This window comes from Camarhynchus parvulus, chromosome 17 (assembly GCF_901933205.1).
Source record: "Camarhynchus parvulus chromosome 17, STF_HiC, whole genome shotgun sequence".
Lineage (NCBI taxonomy): Eukaryota > Metazoa > Chordata > Aves > Passeriformes > Thraupidae > Camarhynchus > Camarhynchus parvulus.
In genome coordinates, this window is record NC_044587.1 from 9911536 (window position 1) to 9931668 (window position 20133).

Genomic DNA, 20133 nt, shown 5'->3' on the forward strand with positions numbered 1-20133 from the left:
AGTTCAGCTTTTAAAACTTCAGTCACTCCCAAACTGCAATCACAGAATACTCTGAGAACCTCCTGAGCTGGAGGGACCCACCAGGATCCCCCAGCCCAGCCCCTGTCCCTGCCCAGCCCCCCCACAACCCCACCCTGTCCATCCCTGGCAGCGCTGTCCAAAGGCTCCTGGAGCTCTGGCAGCCTCGGGGCCGTGCCCATTCCCTGGGCAGCCTGGGCAGTGCCAGCACCCTCTGGGGGAAGAGCCTTTTCCTCATTTTAACCTAAACCTCCCCTGATACAAGCCATTGGTCACCAGAGAGAAATTAAATATGTTAAATAACAATCTATTGGTGCCTCCACAGCAGGGTACTGCAGAGCTTCACATCCAGGTGTGATTTAGTTAAAAAAGGTAAAAAACCTGTAAAAGGGCTTTGTGCCACACAGAGACTCTGTGGATGAGCTGCCATGAAAAACAGGCCTGACAAGGGTTTTCTGTTCTACAAATAAGAACAATTGGAGTAAAATAGTGCAAACAGCCATTTTTACCCACACAAATCCACAGAACAGCTTCTGGGAAGCTCTTTCCAGGAGCTGAGATTATCCTTGACCAGCTTTCTTAAGGGCCTTTTTTAAGGGACAAGGGAGGAGGAGAGGTAAATTAGATCCTCAGCTTGAATAAAACCAGGGTGTTACTGAAGTTTCACATGGCCCCAGATCAGACAAACACTGGCTTGTCCTGGAATCAGGGAGCTTAGCAAGGGGTCTCTGATTGAAACTTTGACGTTTGATCAGCCTGTGACAAAGCAAATCCTCAATGCTCCCTCACAACAATTCCTGGCACCTTTTCAAATGCTGCTGAAGCCCACAGAGGAACTGAAGCTTTATCCTGGGGCTGTTTGAGCTTCTAATGCTTGGGATCAATCGTGTCTTGAAGAAAAATGTCATTCTGGCACCGGTGCTGATTAAATCCCCCCTCCTGCCAGCCTCACTCAGTGACCACGGTGCTCCCACTGAATTCCTTCTCTCCTTTTCATATCCACTGCTCTTATAGTCGAGGAACACTTACTGGAATGGGCCAGGACAACAAATACAGAAAAATCCAGAAGCACAGCCTCTCCTGACCTATCCCCAGTGCCACATCAAGCCTAAGCCATGATGCAGAATGTGCCCAGTTCTTGTGGGCAGCACTTTGAAAAGAGAGCACATTACAGAGCTCACTTTGTAAGGCAGATAACCCTGGGGAAGGCTCCAGCCACTTCACAGAGGCTCTGGCTCAAATACTCCCATGAAGATAGCAGAACTCCACTTGGAGATGGATGACAGGTTCTGAATATATTTAAAACCCAAGGGCAGACTCAGAGAATTAAAAGAAAGATGCAGAAAAACTCTTTCTATTTCTCAGCACGCGTTTCCAGCACGCCAAAGGTTGTCTCACAGTTCAGCCCCCACAGCTCCCAAGCAGATTCTCAGCAACCAGCAGGTCTAAATTCCAAGTTAGAATTCTAAAAACTAACTCAGCTTAAAAGAGTCAAAGCTAATCTAGGAAATGTGATCCCAGCTCTGCAGCAGTGCTGGAACATCTCTGTGATCTGCTCACAGATTTTTGTGCTCTCGCTGCTGCCTCGACGCTGCTTTGTGGTGCCAGGAATCGTGAGCTGGTTCCCTGTCCTACTTTCCAGAACTGAAGGCAGGGATGAAAATAGAAAGAATCAATTCCTTTCCACTCCTTCAAGGCTGGAGAGCTTTGAACAGCACCAGAAATGAGCACAGAGGCTGTCAGGGAGCAAATGCTCTGGCTGGCAGAGAACCCTGAGGGCTGTGCTGGAGAGCTGGGGGCACCAGGGTGGACAGAAACATTAAGTTTGGCACCATGGACCACTTTCCATTGGGAATGTCTAGGATGCCATATCCAGAGTGAATCAAGGTTGAGATGCTTTCCTGAGAAGCCACACTAAGTAAGCTTGACTTCTTCAGACTGAGCAGGATCTTAGCAGGATCTAGAAATCAACATCTGTCGTTTCTGGGCACATAACCTGGAGTTTTGGCTGTTATTTATAACTGAAGTCAGGCTCCCCACATTCTCCCATCTGTTTCAGCCCTCAGGATAACCTGAGCTATGGTGGGTCACTTGGAAGATCCCAGCAGATCAGCTCCTGTCTCTCCCAGGACCAAAGCAGCTCTCCAGGAGAAAAAACAAAGGGCAGTCACATGGATCTCCCCCAAGGATCAGCCATTCCACTTCTCCAGATTGTACATCTCAGCTCAAGGAACTGGAATGACTGCCTGGACTAACAGAGCACGATTTCCCTCATTTCACACAGTTCTCACTGGCAAGCACCACCCACGTCCTACAATTTTCTTACGCACCAGGTAATGTTTTCTTACAATGCATTCCAGAGTTGGAACCCTTCCTGGATCACCTACAAACACAGCATGGCTGGGGAAGAGTCTGCAGGATGGAGTCCTCCCACTAATTCCTAAAATAAAGGGGTTTTCAGCCTTCATAGGAACTGTCTGGAGCCTGATGAGGGGGCAGCTCTGATCTCTGCTCCCTGTGACAGGCACAGGATCTGAGGGAACGGCTGGGGCTGGGCCAGGGCAGCTCAGGCTGGAGCTCAGGGCAAGGTTCTTCCCCCAGAGGGTGCTGGCACTGCCCAGGCTGCCCAGGGAATGGGCACGGCCCCGAGGCTGCCAGAGCTCCAGGAGCCTTTGGACAGCGCTGCCAGGGATGGACAGGGTGGGGTTGTGGGGGGCTGGGCAGGGACAGGGGTGGGATTTGATGATCCTGGTGGGTCCCTCCAGCTCAGGATATTCTGTGGTTCCTTGGTTCTGTAAAGCTCAAGGGTAACAAACTGAGAGGAAACCCAAGCTCAGGAACTGCCCAGTTTTTGGCTGTTAACACACACACACTTCAGGCTCTGCAGAAGCTGCCAAGAGGTACACCAAAAAAATCCAGTTCTCCCCTGAACTAAGAGAGGATTTCACCTGACTTGGGGACCAGCACCTCTCTTTGATCATTGTTCACCAAGTGAGACTCATGGCAACTCACCCTCAGCAGGCAGTGCAGGAGCATGGAGCTGACAGAGGCAGAGCTGCTTCCTGCCCTGTGTTTTTCTGCTTTGCAGAGGGAAATCCTCCACCACTGCTGAATCACCAGCCAGCTCTTGCTACCCAGTCAATTATTTCAGAGCTATTGCACCTGCTATCCCTTCATTACTTTATTACTTCTGCTTGAATGGGGAAAACAACATCATAAACCCTGTGTATAAATCACCCTCCTAGAATAACAGCCAAGGAAATAGGACAGAATTCATTTGGTCCATCCCTCTGCTCAGCACTAAGCATTACTCCACTGATCATTTTAGAAGAGGTTATAAAAACAAGTAACAATCTTTTAGTCTTTCTGGAGAGTAAAATGAGCTTTTCCTCACTGCAACTGCTGCCATTTCAGCTCAGTCCCAGTTGCTCTGTTCCAGTATGGTGAGCAGCATCTGCCCTTTCCAGCACAAGACAGCTTTATACATCTGAAAATAGCTACACCATGTCTTCCCTTAACCTTCTATGGGCTTTTTGTCTTTATAGGTCAGTATTTCCAACCAGCACTCAGCTGCCTCCTTGTGCTCCAGACTCTCCTCCTTTGGTCTGCCTCTGCCTTCAGATATGCTGCCAAAGCTGGTGCTGAAGCTTTTCCAGCATCAAGGACAATATCAGAAATTCTTCACTCCAAAAAGCATTCTGTTATCATAGTTTGGGGTTTTTTTGCAACTGTGGGACACTGTCCAGGCATGGGCAGCTTTTGATCCTCTAAAGCCTGGATTCTTCTTCTAATAAAGTGGACCAGCCCCTGTCCTCTGCACAACATTTATCAGTTTCCAGCTCAAGCATTTCTCTCCAGTAAAATCCTTTGAAGTTTACTTTGGCTGTTCTGATTGTCTCCCAAATTTCAACCCTATAGTTTTGCTCCATCACTTCAATTCTCTCTCACTTCTGTCCTTCCTCTCTTACCTGCATCCAAAGCAGGGTGGGCAGCAGGGCAGGGGGGATTGTGCCCCTGTGCCCTGGGCTCAGGTGAGACCCCACCTGCAGAGCTGCCCCAGCCCTGGCCCAGCACAGGGAGGAGCTGGAGCTGCTGCAGAGATCCAGAGGAGGCTCCAGGGGGATCAGAGGATGGAGCAGCTCTGCTGGGAGGAGAGGCTGGCACAGCTGGGATTGTTCACCTGGACAGGAGAAGCTTTGGGGGGACCTCAGTGTGGCCTTGCAGGGCCTGGAGGGGCTGGCAAGAAACATGGAGAGACAATTTACAGAGGTCTGGAGTGCCAGGACACAGGGAATGGCTCCCACTGCCAGAGGGCAGGGATAGATGGGATATTGGGAATTGGGAATTGTTCCCTGTGAGGGTGGGCAGGCCCTGGCACAGGGTGCCCAGAGCAGCTGGGGCTGCCCCTGGATCCCTGGCAGTGCCCAAGGCCAGGCTGGGCAGGGCTGGGAGCAGCCTGGGGCAGTGGGAGGGGTCCCTGCCATGGCAGGGGTGGCACTGGATGGGCTTTGAGCTCCTTCCAACCCAAAGCATTTCCTGATGGACTTAACAGACAAAAAAGAAAACACACAAGGATTATGAAATCTTATTAAAATATTTTACCTTAAGTTTTTAAGACAGTCTGAAGGCATTAACTGCATAAATCACCTACAGAAAGTGGATCTTATGTTCCTCTTTCTATTTCTAGTGGGGTTCTAAAACAATCCCATAGGGAAAAAATACAAGTTCTCACATTTTCTACCAGTTTAACATCTACTTAGAATTTCGAGACCTCAAACAGCAGCACGAATGTGTCTTTCTAACAACCTGTGTTGCAACACATTTCCTTAAAATATCTATTTTAGCATTTTGTTTCATTGCAACTAATTAGCCAGACCATAGGCAAGTCTAGAGAAAACTGATTCTATACTGAAAAAGGTCAGGAATTTGAGACTGATGGGCTTTACTCTTTATACATGGGAAGACATTTGAATTCTATTACAAATAAATGTTTTGAATTGTGCTATAAATGTAACACTCAAGCTCAATTTTAACAGCAAAGCAAAGAGATTCACAGCTCCACAGAGATCACTGTTCAGGGGAAGACAGCTCTGCCAGCTGGCAGAAAGGGAAGAGAGACACTGACATAAATTCCTGCCCCAGATAAAGAGGCAGAATTAGAACCCAGCCTTAGCGCACAGCAGTGCTCAAGGCATTGCTCAGTGTTCAGGCCAGGCTGGATGGAGCAACCAGGTCTAGGGAAAGGTTCCCTGCCCATGGCATGGGTGGAACAGGATAAATTTTAAGGTCCCTTCCAACCCAAACCAGTCTGTGACACTGGAAATTCACAGTCTGTATGCTTAGCAGTTACATTGAAAATCACCCACTACACAAGTAGAAAGGTGGGTTTGAATCCTCCCTGGGTCATTCCCTCCCTCCTGGGTCAGTCACAAGGACAGGGATGACTGACAGCAGCCCCAGAGTGGATGGCACATGTTTGGGATGCCCCCAGTTTGTGGGGAGCTCCGTACTGAGCTCCCCGTTCATGAACCTGGGCAGGGAATCACATTAAATAGAGAGGAATAAACTCACAGGTCTGTTCAAGTGAGCTCCAGGGACCAGAAGTGCCTTAATAAGCCCCAACAGAAATTCAGAAACACTTGAGCAAAACTAATACTTACAGGGAAACCAGAAAGATTATTTTTCACTGACATAACTTCTGAACACTTATTGTCATAATTAAATTCTCCTGGCAATAGCACAGATAAAACTCCACCACTTTGGTACTATGAAAATGCCTGAACTGAGGCTTTATATTGTACAGTTTAAAAAAAATTATTATAGGTGCTAGGAAAGCAAGAGAATACAAATATTTAAATCAGGTTTATTATTTTTGCAGAATTTTTTAAAGAAATCTGATTTTAAAAAAAGCCTAGGTCTTCAAGACAGCAAAATGACAAATCAGAAATAATGTGAAGTAACAGCATTAAAGAATTGCCTGTAAGGCCAATGCAATGATTTAGTGCTTAGTATAATGTCCCTGATGCACTTAGGGACAAAAGAATTAAATTTCAAGTCTGTCAGTCTCCAAATTTGCAGGAGAGAGATATAATGTCAAGTGAATTAAAGAAGATGGATGAGCTGATGGATTCAAAGGGAGCAATCAGAGTCTTCAGGACACAGACACATTTGGCAGTTGCAGAAGGAGGATTGACAACCTAAAATGGCAGGAAGAGGGAACCCACCCCCCAAATATCAAAGCTGTGGAAATAAAGGTACAGAGAACCAAGGGTGGACTCTGAGCCCCAGGAGGAGGAGGAGGAATGAATAACATTTTTAAAGGGATTTTAGAAGCCAAACTTGCATTTCCCATTAGTAGCACTCAGTGATTTCCACTTTGCTAACATCCTGCATTTAAGCAGAGCTCCTCCCAGATACACAAAGCAGCCCTGCAATAAAAACCTGATACAACTGATGGGAGGACAGAGCAAGGAAAGCTGCTGGAAGTCTGGGATGGATCCGCTCAGGCAGACAAGGAGCAGGCAATGTTTCCTCAGAATTCATCAATCACTCAGAAAACCCAGAGGATGTGGTGCTAACAGGCAGCCTGAGCCTCCCAGACATCCTTGGAGAGAGACAGGAAAATGCTTTTAATTCCCTTACCTGGGGGAATTTGCGTTTGATGGAGATCAGGGCCCCCTCCGGGAGCTTGGCCAGCTCCGAGTCCCGCACCGCGTGCACCGTGGTGGCTCTGGGCTGGTGGGTCAGGGCCTCCACCTGCAACACAGGGACAGAATCAGGGACAGAGTACAGGGACAGAATCAGGGACAGATACAGGGACAGAGAGAGCACCAGGGACAGCTTCAGGGACAGAACACCAGGGGCAGAGCATCAGAGCGCCAGAGAGAGCACCAGGGGCAGAGCTTCAGGGACAGCATGAGGGACAGAGCACCAGGGACAGAGAGAGCACCAGGGACAGAGAGAGTACCAGGGACAGCATCAGGGACAGCGCACAGGGACAGCATCAGGGACAGGGACAGAGCAAAGGGACAGAGAGAGCACCAGGGACAGAGCATGAGGGACAGAACACAGGGACAGAATGAGGGACAGAGCATCAGGAGGAGAGAGAGCACCAGGTACAGAGCACCAGAGCACCAGGGACAGCATGAAGGACAGAGCACGGGGACAGTTCCCAGCCTGTAGCAAACACCAAACACCAGCACCAAGGGACAATTCCCAGCCTGTAGCAAACACCAGCACCAAGGGACAATTCCCAGCCTGTAGCAAACACCAAACAGCAGCATCAAGGGGTTGAACCCTTCCCAAGGACCTGTGCTGCGCCCACACACCTGGAGCAGAGCCCTGCCTGTCCCAGGGTGTCACCCAGGGCACCACAGCTGCCACAACCATCTCTGCAGCCCAAATCCCTCTGCCATGGGGCAGCTGCAGTTCCTCACAGAACCACAACCCACAGCCCCAGGGAGCCCCCAGAGGGAAAGTTTTGTCTGAGCTGCTTCCAACAGCTGCCAGAACAACCCCCAGAGTGAACTCAGCAGCCCTGAGAGCTTTCCAGCCCTCTGTGCTAATGGTGACAAAGCCATCCAAGAGCCAGGGAAACCCTGTTTCTCTACTGCTCCCTCTTTCCTCAATGCCACCCTGAAACATTTTCCATTTTACTTCTGGAAGCTGAATACCAATGACCTTGAAATAACTGAGACTTCCTAAAAACTAAAACAAAAAGTGGTGAGAGCAGGCTGGGTGAGCTTTGAGCAACGTGGGGTGGTGAAAAGTGTCCCTGTCCATGACAGGGGGTGGCAACAAGATGAGCTTGCAGGTCCCTTCCCACCCAAACTAGCCTGGGATTCTAGGGGCAAATCAGCACATTTGGGGCAAAAACGAGCATTGTTTTTTTTCACTATTTTAATTTATTTTTTTTAACATACGTATGCTTGCCTGTGCTGTGTAAAGAGGAATGCCTGAATGGTTCAGGCTGGAAGGGAGCACTGGAGCTTATCCAGTCCCACCTCCCTGCTCAAGCAGTCCCTCAGGGCTGTGTCCAGACAAGGAAAATCCACACCAGAACACACCTCCCTGACCAGTGCCCAATTATTCCACCTAGAAACATCTATTTTATTGACATTTGCAGTATAAAGAAGAAGATGGTGACACAAAAAGAGTTAATACAGAGATTTTCTCCTTTATGGAGAGAATCTGCCACCATATAAAACAACCTGGGGTAAAAAACCCAAAATGCAGCTGCTGCCCCAATCCCCACCTGCCCCAGACCTGCCACTGCCTCTTGTGCTGTGCGGAAATGCAGAAATGCAATTCCTGCTGAAGTCTCATCTCATGGCCAGTGCCTTATCCTGCAGCACCACTGGAGCCACAGCCTTTAGCTCTCAGCAACAGCCTGGTGCTCCATCCTGGGAGCTCCAGCAGCAGACAACATTTATTGGGCTTAAAATCCATAGATCAGCCATTTCCAAAAGAATGGTTGTTGCTGTAGCAGCTGTAATTACTGAGGTTAAAACACACACAGAAAAATCCCTCCCTAACTGCAATTTACTCACATTTCAAATCAAAGTGAACATGACTTTGCATTATTAATTCTCCACTAGAAAAGGAAATAAATGATATATCAGCTTAGAGCTGTTTGAGTTGTTTAGAGGTTGGGGTGGGGGATTGATGGTTTAATTTGTTTGATTGATTTTTGGGGCTTTTTTCATGATTTTTTTCAAAGTTTGTATTGACAGCAAATTCCAACAGAAGCAATTAATTCCTCATACTACTATGGGCTCAGACACACAAAATGGGCACCAGAAAGAAAGAAGAAATAATAATAATAATAATAATAATAATAATAATAATAATAATAATAATAATAATAATAATAATAATAATAATGAAATTAAAGAATAATAAGAAGAATAAGAAAGAATATGAAAGAATACTACTACTACTACTACTAATTATTATTATTATTATTATTATTATTATTATTATTATTATTATTATTATTATTATTATTATTATATGTCTTGTGCAAAACACACAGCTCACAGGGATCCCACTTCTACCAAGATCCCTCCTTGGAAGGTTCCATTCTCACAAAATGGATAATCCAGCTAACCAGAAGATCTTGAGCTCAAAAACTTGCCATTGGTCTAGAAAACTGAGATCAGCTTGCCAATATTAACTTGAATTTCACCAGCACCAACTGCTCTGCATGGAAAACTGCACAGGGAAATTTAAAGCACCTTCATTTTGCAAACCCCAGCTTTTGTTTTTTGCTCAGGTTCCAGGGATGTTTTGTTCTGTCATCACATTTTAAACTAATTATATAGAAGGGCAAAAAAAAAAATCATCTTTGTACATACATTTATGGAGAAACAAACCTTCTAAAGGCTCCCCAAAGGGCTGTATAAGATGTTCTGGTTTATCTCCCTCCCCTATCACCAGCTTTTTATCACAGGTTCTTGGCTCTGTAATTTACCTTCCTCCTCCTGAAAGCAGGTTAAGAGTTTCAGCTGTTAAAATCAAACCTTTCCTCTCAGCTCCTGACTGAGTTTGATTTCTATCAAGAAGAAAAACGCTCAAACTGTCCAAGATCCTTTGCCACAATTTCTGTGATATATGAGAGCATAAAACCAACGGTGCTCCAAGGGGCTCCTGAGCCTTTCAGAAAAGATGAAATTTGTAAATTTGGAGAAAAGGCAATTAAATTTTAACTTTAAACACAGCCACAGGGAGGGTTTTTGAGCTCCCAAGTGGAACTTTGTCTTTTTGACAGAGCAGAGGGCACAGAGAGACCTTTTCCAAACCTCCTTCCCAAGGAGCCATTCAAATATCCAGATTTGCAGCACCACCAGCCCCAGAGACCCCTGCAAGTGCTGACTGCAACTCCCAAGTGATTACAGAAACTGGACCTTGCACTGTTCTTACATATAGGTACTATGGAAATCTTTGATATTTTCATTTAAATACACCCCAATATTCCAGCATGGAAAACATCTGGGTCCCAGACACTGTACACAAGGAAATTCACACTGTGCTTCTCCCTGGGGTATAATCATCTGAGTTCCCAATCTCTGTATTTATTAATAGTCCCCATTATTCACTTATTAGTTATCCCAGAGCAGCTGTGGCTGCCCCTGGATCCCTGGCAGTGCCCAAGGCCAGGCTGGGCAGGGCTGGGAGCACCTGGGACAGTGGGAGGTGTCCCTGCCCATGGCAGGGGTGGCACTGGGTGGGCTTTAAGGTCCCTTCCCACCCAAATAATTCTGAGATTCAATAATTAATTAAATATTTCCTCTTCATTGTGTGAAGTGTGAGGGCTCTCATTTGGATCATCTGCAGGATGATTCTCAACTTTCACCACACTCTCCCCTCTTCACACCCTGTGGTTTTAGAGCCTTTTTGCACTGGTTCTACACTTCCTGCACATGGAAATCTGCCAAACCCACTTGGTTTTGGCTATCCCCATCTCCTTTGGAGATCAAAAACATTCTAACATTGAGTTGCAGCTCTCCCTTGAAAATAACACTTTTTTTACTTTGTATTTTTTTAATAAAGCATTTGAGATATCAACTGTTCAGAGATTCGGATATTTTTCTTCTTGCTTGGGAAAAACCAAAGTCTCATACTATTTAAGTATTTAAAATCATTTCTATCTTAAACCATGTTCAAATCCTTCGGCTCCTCTGCCCAGTGAACCTTTGGAACAGGTTTTCTTGATTTTCCAGGTTTGTAAAAGTACAAGACTCAGAGATCCAGCTTGAACTTCAAAACGAGCGAAATCCACTTGTGATCAGAAGACCATAGCATTATTTCCTGGGTCACAAAAAGGGAAATTTAACATTATGATCACCCACCACAGCTGCAGCAAACAACACAAAACCACCTCCACAGTATCATTAATAACCAAATGTTTCAAGAAATACCATTATTATCTTTCAGATCTTACTGAACCTGACTGGAGAGAATGTTTATTTATATATTTGGTTTCATAATCACCCAAGGTTCTCTCTTGAGCTCTTTCCCAGACTTCCATTAGCATCACTCATCCTCACCAGCATGAGCACAGCTTTTGCTACAGTGCAGAAAGAACCAGTGGAATCTTTCCCACTTCAGCTCAGGCCAACACAATCCTTCTCTTGCTCGAGGCAATTGTACCTCTTTGTTCTTCTCATGTCACATCCACTCCTCCTCCTCCTTCCTCACAAGCCTCTAAGTAAGTTCCACCTCACTGCCCATTTCTGGGCTTCTCTCTCAGTTTCCTGCATTTGCCACCATTGTTATTTTTTCTCTCCCCCTCCAAGAATTCTCTGCTTTTCCTGGAGTTCCCTAGCTGCTGAGCCCACCTCTGCTCTGCCTGGACTGGCTGTTCTTCTCTTTGCCTCCTCATTATCTGCTGTTGTTTGGTTTTCTCCCATGCAATAAACTCAGCAAGCCCACACTGCAGTGCTAATTTCACTTGGAACGCCATCTCTCTGAAATCCTGCTGTGCTTTGTTTTAGCAGCCCTACAAAAATGCTGAATGTTCCCTTCACCACTTCCCTGTCTCCAAGGTCAACCCTTGGCTCTCCATCCTCAAAATCCCTCTGTATCTCCAGCTCACCCTCAGAAATCTGTCATCCATCACTGCCCTCACTTCCACTCCCTCTGTTTTGGGGGAATTGCACAGGAACAGTGTCTCAAATGCTGGAATAATTCAAATGAGAGAGCACAGAACCATTTTCAGTGTTACACACCCTGTGGTTCTTGTAACTGATCATGATATGGCCATGGGGGAGAGCCCTCCTGCATTGTTGTGGTTCTGTTGTTCCTATAACAAAACAAATAAAAACACCCCAGCCCCCTTAAAAAAGCCCCTAAAAACAGACCTGTGCTCTTTGTGCTGTTCCAGTGAATTCTGACAGGGAGGGGGTTTGAGCAATCGAGTGGAAGGGGCAGAACGATGAAACTGGATGAGTTTTAAGGTCCTTTTAAAGCCAAACCAGTCTGGAATTCCATGATTCCCACACCTTCTCTTAGCTCAGTATCAAACAGTGACAAAAGCAGGTTTTGCTGCCTCCATCCCATACGATGCACATGATTCACAACCCTGCCTTACAAGTTCTTCCTGAAAAAAAAGCGTTGCTGTAAATCTTTTACAGGGAGGGGAAAAGCAATTTATACTCTCATGACCTCTTTTGACTTCATTTCCAACAGTCATTCCTAACAGTTCTTTACAGCTTTCCAAATTACACAGTTGGGAAGTGAAAACCAGCAAGTGGCATATTCTGCCAGTTGCTCTAAGTACAAATTCCTTTCCGAGCTGCATTCAAGAAATCACTTTATTTGCTTAATTTTTGGTGTGTGCACAGCCCCAGTGTGTTGAGCACAGTTCTGCTGCTCAGGCTTCAGCATCTCTGAGACTTCCTGGAGCAAACTGGGGCTGGTGTAGGGCAGGTGATTTGCTGGCAGGAAAATGTTGCTTCTCCAGACAAATTTAACAAACTGTTGGGTGAGTTTTCTCACAGTCAGCAGCCACTAAAAATGCAGATTACTTCCAAGCGGTTTCTTGTGGAGATTATTTCTTTTCAAGTGAGATTTCAAGCAGATCTAGGGCATGAGGAGACAAGTCCAGCGCAAATGTTCAGAGCCACAGGCCTGCTCTCCCCAGCCTCCAGCCAGGAGCACATTCACACCACTGCCTCTTGCTCCCCATCCATTTTGCAATACACTTCTTCAGTTCCTTTTCATTATGGCCACCACTCCAACCAAGAATCTGTCATTCTCTCACACATCATATTTCTTCCTGTCCCATTGATTTTTCCTTGCTGCCAGCTCACAAAAAGCAGCAATCTCTCCTCACCAAGGGAAGCCTCCTTCAGGCCCTTGTGTAAGAGCACACAAGTGAAAGCACCAGGTACAAGGAGACCCTGGGAAGCAGGTCAGGACCCCAAGGATTATTAAATTATGCAGCTTAAATTGCATCCAGCTCTGGTCCCTGAGGTTGGGAAGGACATTGAGATGAGTGTATCCAAAGGGGGCAACGAGGGGCTGGAGAGGGGCTGGGAACACAAACCCTGAGAGGAACCCCTGAGGGAGCTGGGGGTGCTCAGCCTGGAGAAAAGGAGACTCAGGGCTGCCCTCATCACTCTGCACAGCTCCTGAAAGGTGCCTGTGCTCAGCTGGGGCTGGGCTCTTTCTCCAGCAGCACTGACACAACCAGAGCACACAGCCTCAAACTGCACCAAGGGAAATTCAGGGTGGATATCAGGAAAAAGTTTTTTATGGAAAGAGTGATAAAGTTCTGGAATGGCTGCTCAGGGAGGTGGTGGAGTCCCCATCCCTGGGTGTGTTTAACAAAGCCTGGATGTGGCACTGGGTGCCAGGGTTGAGTTGAGGGGTTGGGGCTGGGTTGGATTCGATGATCTTGAATGTCTCTTCCAACCCAGTGATTCTGTGAATCCTGTGAAACTCTTCATTTTCCAAATTCTCCTCCAAGACATCCACAATCAGTGTCTGGTAATTAGCCTGATACTTGTCTTCTCTCCAGCGCAGGCTTGGCTCCTGCCAGGAGCATCAAGGGAGCTGGCAGGGCCTGTCCTCACAGGGACACACCTGGGTGACACTGGGGGTGCACAGACACCCACCCCCCTCTGGAGAGACCATCTGCCAGAACTGCTCCCTCCATCCTGAAACACCCACCCCACTCCATCCACAGCCCAGCCCAGGCTCTCCACAAAGCCACCAGCTCAGCTGGGGCAGGGCCAGCACAGAGGGGACACAAAGGACACGGATGGAAGGGCACACATCCAAAGAGGGATATGGAGAAGAAACACCAACACTGACATCTGCTGCCAGTTCAGGGGGCTCTAGAGAAGGGCCAGGCAGTGAGGCAGCTGACAGGTGGCACACCTGTATGTCAAGGCCAACACCAGCACTGGAAGAGCACCAAGAGCCACCTGCGCATTGTCACAGCAGTGCCTTTCTCCAGACCAGGGCAGGAGCTGCTGCTGCTGCAACTGAATCCAGTGAGGCAACATCACCAACGTTACACAAAGGGCAACCCAACACTACATGGAACATTGATTGTGTTTGGCTTGAACATGCTGCCCTCACACCCTTCTCCAGCTCATTTGCACCTGGAGCAGCAGGGGATGCTCATCCCAACAGTGTTTGCTCCAGCCCCAGCTCAGAAGGACCTGAAATATCAACTTGTTTGTATCAGAAAAGGACAAAGGAGGAGACACTGCTGGAAGCAGTGAATGAGTGGGAAGAGCAACCAGACAAACTGCAAATCGATGCTATTTGTGGGAGCAGTGCCAGTGGATGAACTCAGAACACCATGTACTCTTCAAAGTTGTTCTAACAACCACCTTCTGCATCTCCTGTGTGCCAAGCTAACCCCGTGACTGAGGACAGCCAGCCCTTCTGCTGTGTGTAAAGAGGAATCCAAACCTCCCTCTCTCAGTTTTTAATAGATAAATGTATTAAAAAGCCATGAAAGGTTTACACACACTCGTGCATGGAAGTCTTGTGTATCTGTACATGGCTAAAAGCAAGAACAGATCTAAAGTACAGGTAAAAATGAAACAAGGCTGAGCTTGCTGTGTTTTGTAATTAGGGCAGATGGAGTCATCCCACAGGTTCTCCCCAAAGGACTGAGCCTGCACTTTGCAGCAGTGCAATGACAGTCCTGTTGCAGCTGTGAACACCATTAAGGGACAAAAAAGAGGAAGATTAAAGCTAGGAAGGGAACTGGTAAAAGCCCAGCATCCTGTATTTCAGTTTTACTCCTTGTACATGTGTGGCTATAGGAGAGATTTGAAGTTTCATGCATGTTGCGCTGCCCTAAACCCAACATTACAGTCCAAACACCACCAAAAACCCTGTCAGAAGCCACATGAGACACCCACACCAAACACCCAACAAAACCATCACATTTCTCCAGGCTGTTGGAAGAGGATCTGCAAGGGCAGTGCCCTGGGCAGGCTGCTCCTCTTTGGGTGAATGATACCTGAACTTCCAGAACAGAAAAAGAGAGAACAACCCATGATGAGCTGCTCAGATACTTCCTAAAAGGGAGAGATCCAATTCCTTTCAACTCAGCTTCACACAGAGTCCCAAAGCTGGCTGGAACTTTATCAGGGACCCTTCCCCACCCTCCACTGCTGACTCTTCCCCCAAAAATCCTTCCTGCCACCTCCACTGCACTCTGCTCCCACCACTCAGTGCCATCCAAGCATTCTGGTGGTGATGACAAGGATCACTTTTATCTCTCTCTCTATCTCAGTGGCTTTTATTTAATGATGCTTGCCAAAAAAATGGTTGTATCAAGGAAAACAAAAATTTTCAATGGCCTTGTGCATTTTCCAGGGTTCAAGGGGATGTAATTTTAGCCTTTGCTGTTCCCAGCCAGCCCAGTTCCATGTGGTATCCCCCAAAATGCAAGAGAGAAAGGAGAAGGAGGCAAGGGAAGTAAAAAGCTGCCCTGCAGGAGATCAGGGTGTGTATCAAGAGTGAGCTGAGAGCTGGAATTATCATAAGAGACTTCAGCTGGAAGCAGAAGGAGACACCCAATATCCTAAGGAATGACAGCCCAATGCATGAAATCACCTGTCTGGAGCCCAGCAGGTCACAATTTCCATCACAATCTGTCATCAGAGCTCCCCACACTCAAAAAATAACATGGTCCAGCACATCAAGCAACTCTGCCATTTGAGTTTAACAAAAACACTCTCAAGATGGGCTTGGAAATCAGGACACAGCTTCTCATTTCATTCTGACACTAATTCAGTGGTGCAAATGTGAACTCATTCCTCAGGCTCCCTCTGCCTCCCTTTGAGGCTGGCAAGTACTGAGGGTTTGCTGTTTGTGGGTTTCAATGGATGGTTTGGATTTTTTTGGCTTTGCTTTTGTTGGTTGTTTTAAATATGAGTTCACACCTAAGATGCTGCTAGGAAAATAATCATTTTTAGTAATGTATTACCAAGAGAGAGAGAGAGGAAAAGATGAAAAGAGAACAATCCCTTCCAGGACCATGGCCTCCAGCTCTGCTCCTGAACCTCACCACCACCAATTCCCTCAAGTGCAGTCTGTGCACAGTGTGCCTGAGGTGCCAATAATCTGAATCCACCTGAAATAGCTTTGTAGTATCTTACAGCTTCAGCAAATGCAGTAGCCATGGTTTGACAAAACCACAAAAATACAAGGAATTGGCAAAAAAAATCACATGTTTAAAAAAGGCAGAGCAAAGCAGCCTTAATGTGGAGGGTGCAGTGACATTCAGCTGGCTTTGGAGCTGCCTGATAACATTAATACTGATAAAGAACAAAAGCCTGACAAGTGTAATCCTGATAGTTCCCTTTGTGTGATTCCTTTGAGGATTACACAGCAATTAAAGGTTTCTAACAGTGTTACATTTCCAAAGGACAATGCTCCAATCCCCTGAGGAAATCACAAGCCATTTACAGATTCTTCTTGGGTTTCAACTTTTTAGAGAGAAAAAAAGCCATGGCCATTTAGCTGTCTTAATTAGATAAACAGCTTAACATCTGAAAATATTTAAAATGTTTTATTTCTAAGAATGTAAAAGATGATTTCCTGCCCGGCAGGACCAGTGTGCTGCAGCACTGGCAGCTGAGGGTTCTTTTCTGTAGTTTCTCCCTGTGTTCCAAGAGTCAGTGCACAAATGCCTCTCTGCACTTGTTCAGCACTTTCTGCACTCAGAAGTCATGGTGTGCAGCCCTCCTGATAAGAGGGACTTTCTGGTTGCTGAAGAGAAGCAGAAAAGGTGCTGAATTAATAAATCATGGCTGCAGCTTCCCCCCTCAGCAGGTATTTTGGAAAGCTGACTGGTTTTGGGTCAGACCCTGCACACAACATGTCCTGGGAGGGGTTATCAGTAAACCCAGCTTACACCACCTAAAAGCTCTGGAAAATATCTGGAGTTAACTCAGGCCCCTGAGACCTACCTGGCATTCAGGCATCTCCCCAACACCACAGCCATCCTTCAGAACTCAGTGAAGACAAAGTGTGGCCTTGCATAAAACCCTCATTGCATTGAAGGTACCAACACCTGCAGCTGTTTGAAAGGTGAGGCAGTGCACAAACAACTTCAATCCAGCAGCAAATTACTCTGAGGAATGGCTCTGATGGGTTTGTTGCCTTCTCCTCACCCACTGCTGTCCTCCCAAGAGTGCAAAAAGCAAAGAACAGCCACCTCAACACATGCTTGCAGTTGTGACCCTGTGCTCTGAGAACCTGCCCTGCAGTTTGGAATAAACCAGGGGATAATTGCCCCAGCCTCAGCAGCACTGCCAGGAACAACAGAACCTCAGAGCCTGGGCCAACACCTGCTCTTGACAGGCACAAAAACCAATTTAAAAGGAATCCTCTCTCACACACAACAAAGTGCTAATGAGATCAAGAGAACAAGAGTAAAAACTACAATTTTCAGGGGTTAATCAAAACCAAAGCAGCTACATCAAGAAAAGAACTGAGAGACTAAGACAAGCATTTTAAACAAGTAGTTGGGTGAAGAGAAGCCCTTCCACTCCATCAACACACAGCTGTCTTCCCTGATCTCCTCCGGGATCACCCAGGGCATGGCAGAAATGATAATAATATAAGAAACGTGACCCTTTACCTGGCAGATAAAATTCACATTTTAACAATTTTCCATAAGTGCATCTATAGCAATGGACCACCAAATTAAAAGATTTCCTCTAAATGACTCAAATCTTAGTCTCTAGAAAGCAAGACTTATGTCAACTGCACTTCAACAGGGAGGGAATTATTTAACAGATTCATCATTGTCCTTTAAAAATTCCTTGGAAGTTTCTAAGCTGAGTTTTGACCAGATATAGTGATTGGAGTTGCCCATCAATAGGCCCAGCAGCAGCCAATGTCCCTCCAAAACGTCTCCCTGAGAGTCAGGATCCTTTTCCCCAACAGAACTGTCCTTGTCAGCTCCTCAAGGATCTCCACAGGGAAGGAAACTTCAGTTTCTAGTCTGCCCTTCTCCCCCTGCACTGACAGACCTCAGGAACAGATGCCATTGAGTCAGTGCAGGGAACAAAACAGTGTGAGCCACAAGTTGAGCCCCGGGAGCGCAGGCACACGCTTGGAAATGAACACCCTGCCTGAAAGCCTTCATCCTGTGCTGCTGTGCTCCTGCAAGCAGGAATGGCAGAGCCTCATCTCCTATGCAAATGACACGTGGCATTTTAAAGTTCTGACACAGAGGCAGTAAACAAAAAGCCATTGACTACAAGATTCTCTGTTTGCTTAGTGCCCACAATTAGGGGTGACACGGGAGGGTCTCAGAGGCTTCAGGGAGGATCAAAGCCACCAGTTCACCAAAAAATCAATTACCAACACCAACTGCTGCTTTCATTCCCTGCAAGCACCCAAAACCCCAATTATGTTAATGTCAGGGAAAAAAAAACCCAACCCTTCAGCAGGTTTTTAAAGGTTTATAACAGATTCCGCAGAAGGGGATAAACAAAACTTTTAAAAGCAAAAATATCGCTTTGCTAATGCCCTCTGAAATAATGCTGGCATTCTTCACAGATCCTCCCCCATGTTTGCAAAAGGCAGCCAGAGCATGGAGACACTTCCAGCAAATGGCAGAGTGAGTCAGTGGGGCTGGGAGCTGTGGGCAGGAAGGAGATGACAACGTCCACAGAGTCACTGAAGTCTCCAACGTGATTCATGTCACAGTGTGGATGCAAAACAGGGACTTGTGCTTTAGGCACAAACTGCACGGGTATTTCTGCATCCCTGCCTGGGCACTCACAGCAAACAAGGCCCTGCTACAGCAAACACAGCCCAGTCCTTCCACCAACCCTCCTCCTTCCTGCCCAGAGAAACAGCTGGGCCAGCCTGGGAAAACCTGCACAGAAAGGTGGAATTTAGGCCATTTCATAGAAACACTGAATTGTAAAAAAGCTTGGGTGGGAAAGGACCTGAAAGCCCATCCAGTGCCACCCCTGCCATGGGCAGGGACACCTTCCATTGTCCCAGGGTGCTCCATCCAACCTGGCCTGGGACACTTCCAGGGATGCAGGAGCAGCCACAGCTTCTCTGGGCACCCTGTGCCAGGGCCTGCCCACCCTCTGAGCACCATATGCTGCCCTGTCACTCAAAACTGCTCTCAGAAAGTAGAACAGGTCTGTTTTTAACCTGGGAACTCTGCAAAACTCCAGGAGCTTGACAGTGAAAAGCTGCAGAACACCACAGGCAGAGGAAAGCAGGAAAATGCCTGGATGTGACACTGACAATCCCTTCTTCACACCCCAAAAGGCTTCACACCACTGTGATTAGTCACAAAAGATGTCAGCTTTAGTTCCTGTCAAACCATGTCATTTTACCGTTAATAAAGTATCCCAAAGAAAGGAAAAAAACAAATAAAATTTGTGTTAGAAGCACATTCCAGCATGGGCCTGCTTCTCCAAACACAATCCCACTGAGTGTGGGAAGAGATCCCTAAACCCTGTGCATGTGGAAATATCAAATATGGGGCAAGCAGCAGCCCAGCCCAGCCCTGCCTCTGCTGGGAGCACCACCAGAACTGCCTCATGGACCCCAGAGACAAAATTTTGGATCAGCTCTCTAAGAGGAGCCTCAGACTCCTGCTTCCCCTTCATTCCTATAAAAAGGAATTTCTTCCCATAGAACTAATCCCAATTCACACGGCTGCAGAGCTATGCTAATTCTGCCTATAAACAGATACATTTTCAGTGCTTAGTTTTCAGCTCAGAAAGCAGAAAAGGGCCTGAACAACAAGCTCAGAACTTCAGAAATCTTCTGATTTTAAATATAAAAATCAAACAAGCCACGCATATTTATGAGTCCTATTTCTGGTGTTAGGTCTGAGAAACAAAACTAGGTCTGAGAAACAAAAAACGAACATAAGAGAGAAATTAAATATGGATAAATACTACAATTTTGAAATGAACAGTTGCTTTAATAGCTATAATAATTACACACTCCCTGAAAAATCTGACAAAGCTCTGAAGTCAGCTCTGCTAACTCTGAGAGGGTGGACCAGACACTTCCAGGGCGGGGCTCATCCAAACTGACTCCTCCTATGGCACTGAATTTATTCAAATCCCCAGTTAGTGCACATTCCTGCAATTATTC

General features: G+C 46.6%; 1 protein-coding gene across 1 annotated transcript in view; it reads right to left on the bottom strand.

Moving 5' to 3' along the window:
• PNPLA7 (patatin like phospholipase domain containing 7) overlaps positions 1-20133 on the bottom strand; it is a 134812-nt gene that overhangs the window by 70220 nt on the left and 44459 nt on the right. Inside the window, 1 exon segment of the mRNA XM_030961550.1 lies at positions 6661-6774. Coding sequence (XP_030817410.1) covers positions 6661-6774 — 114 coding nt within the window.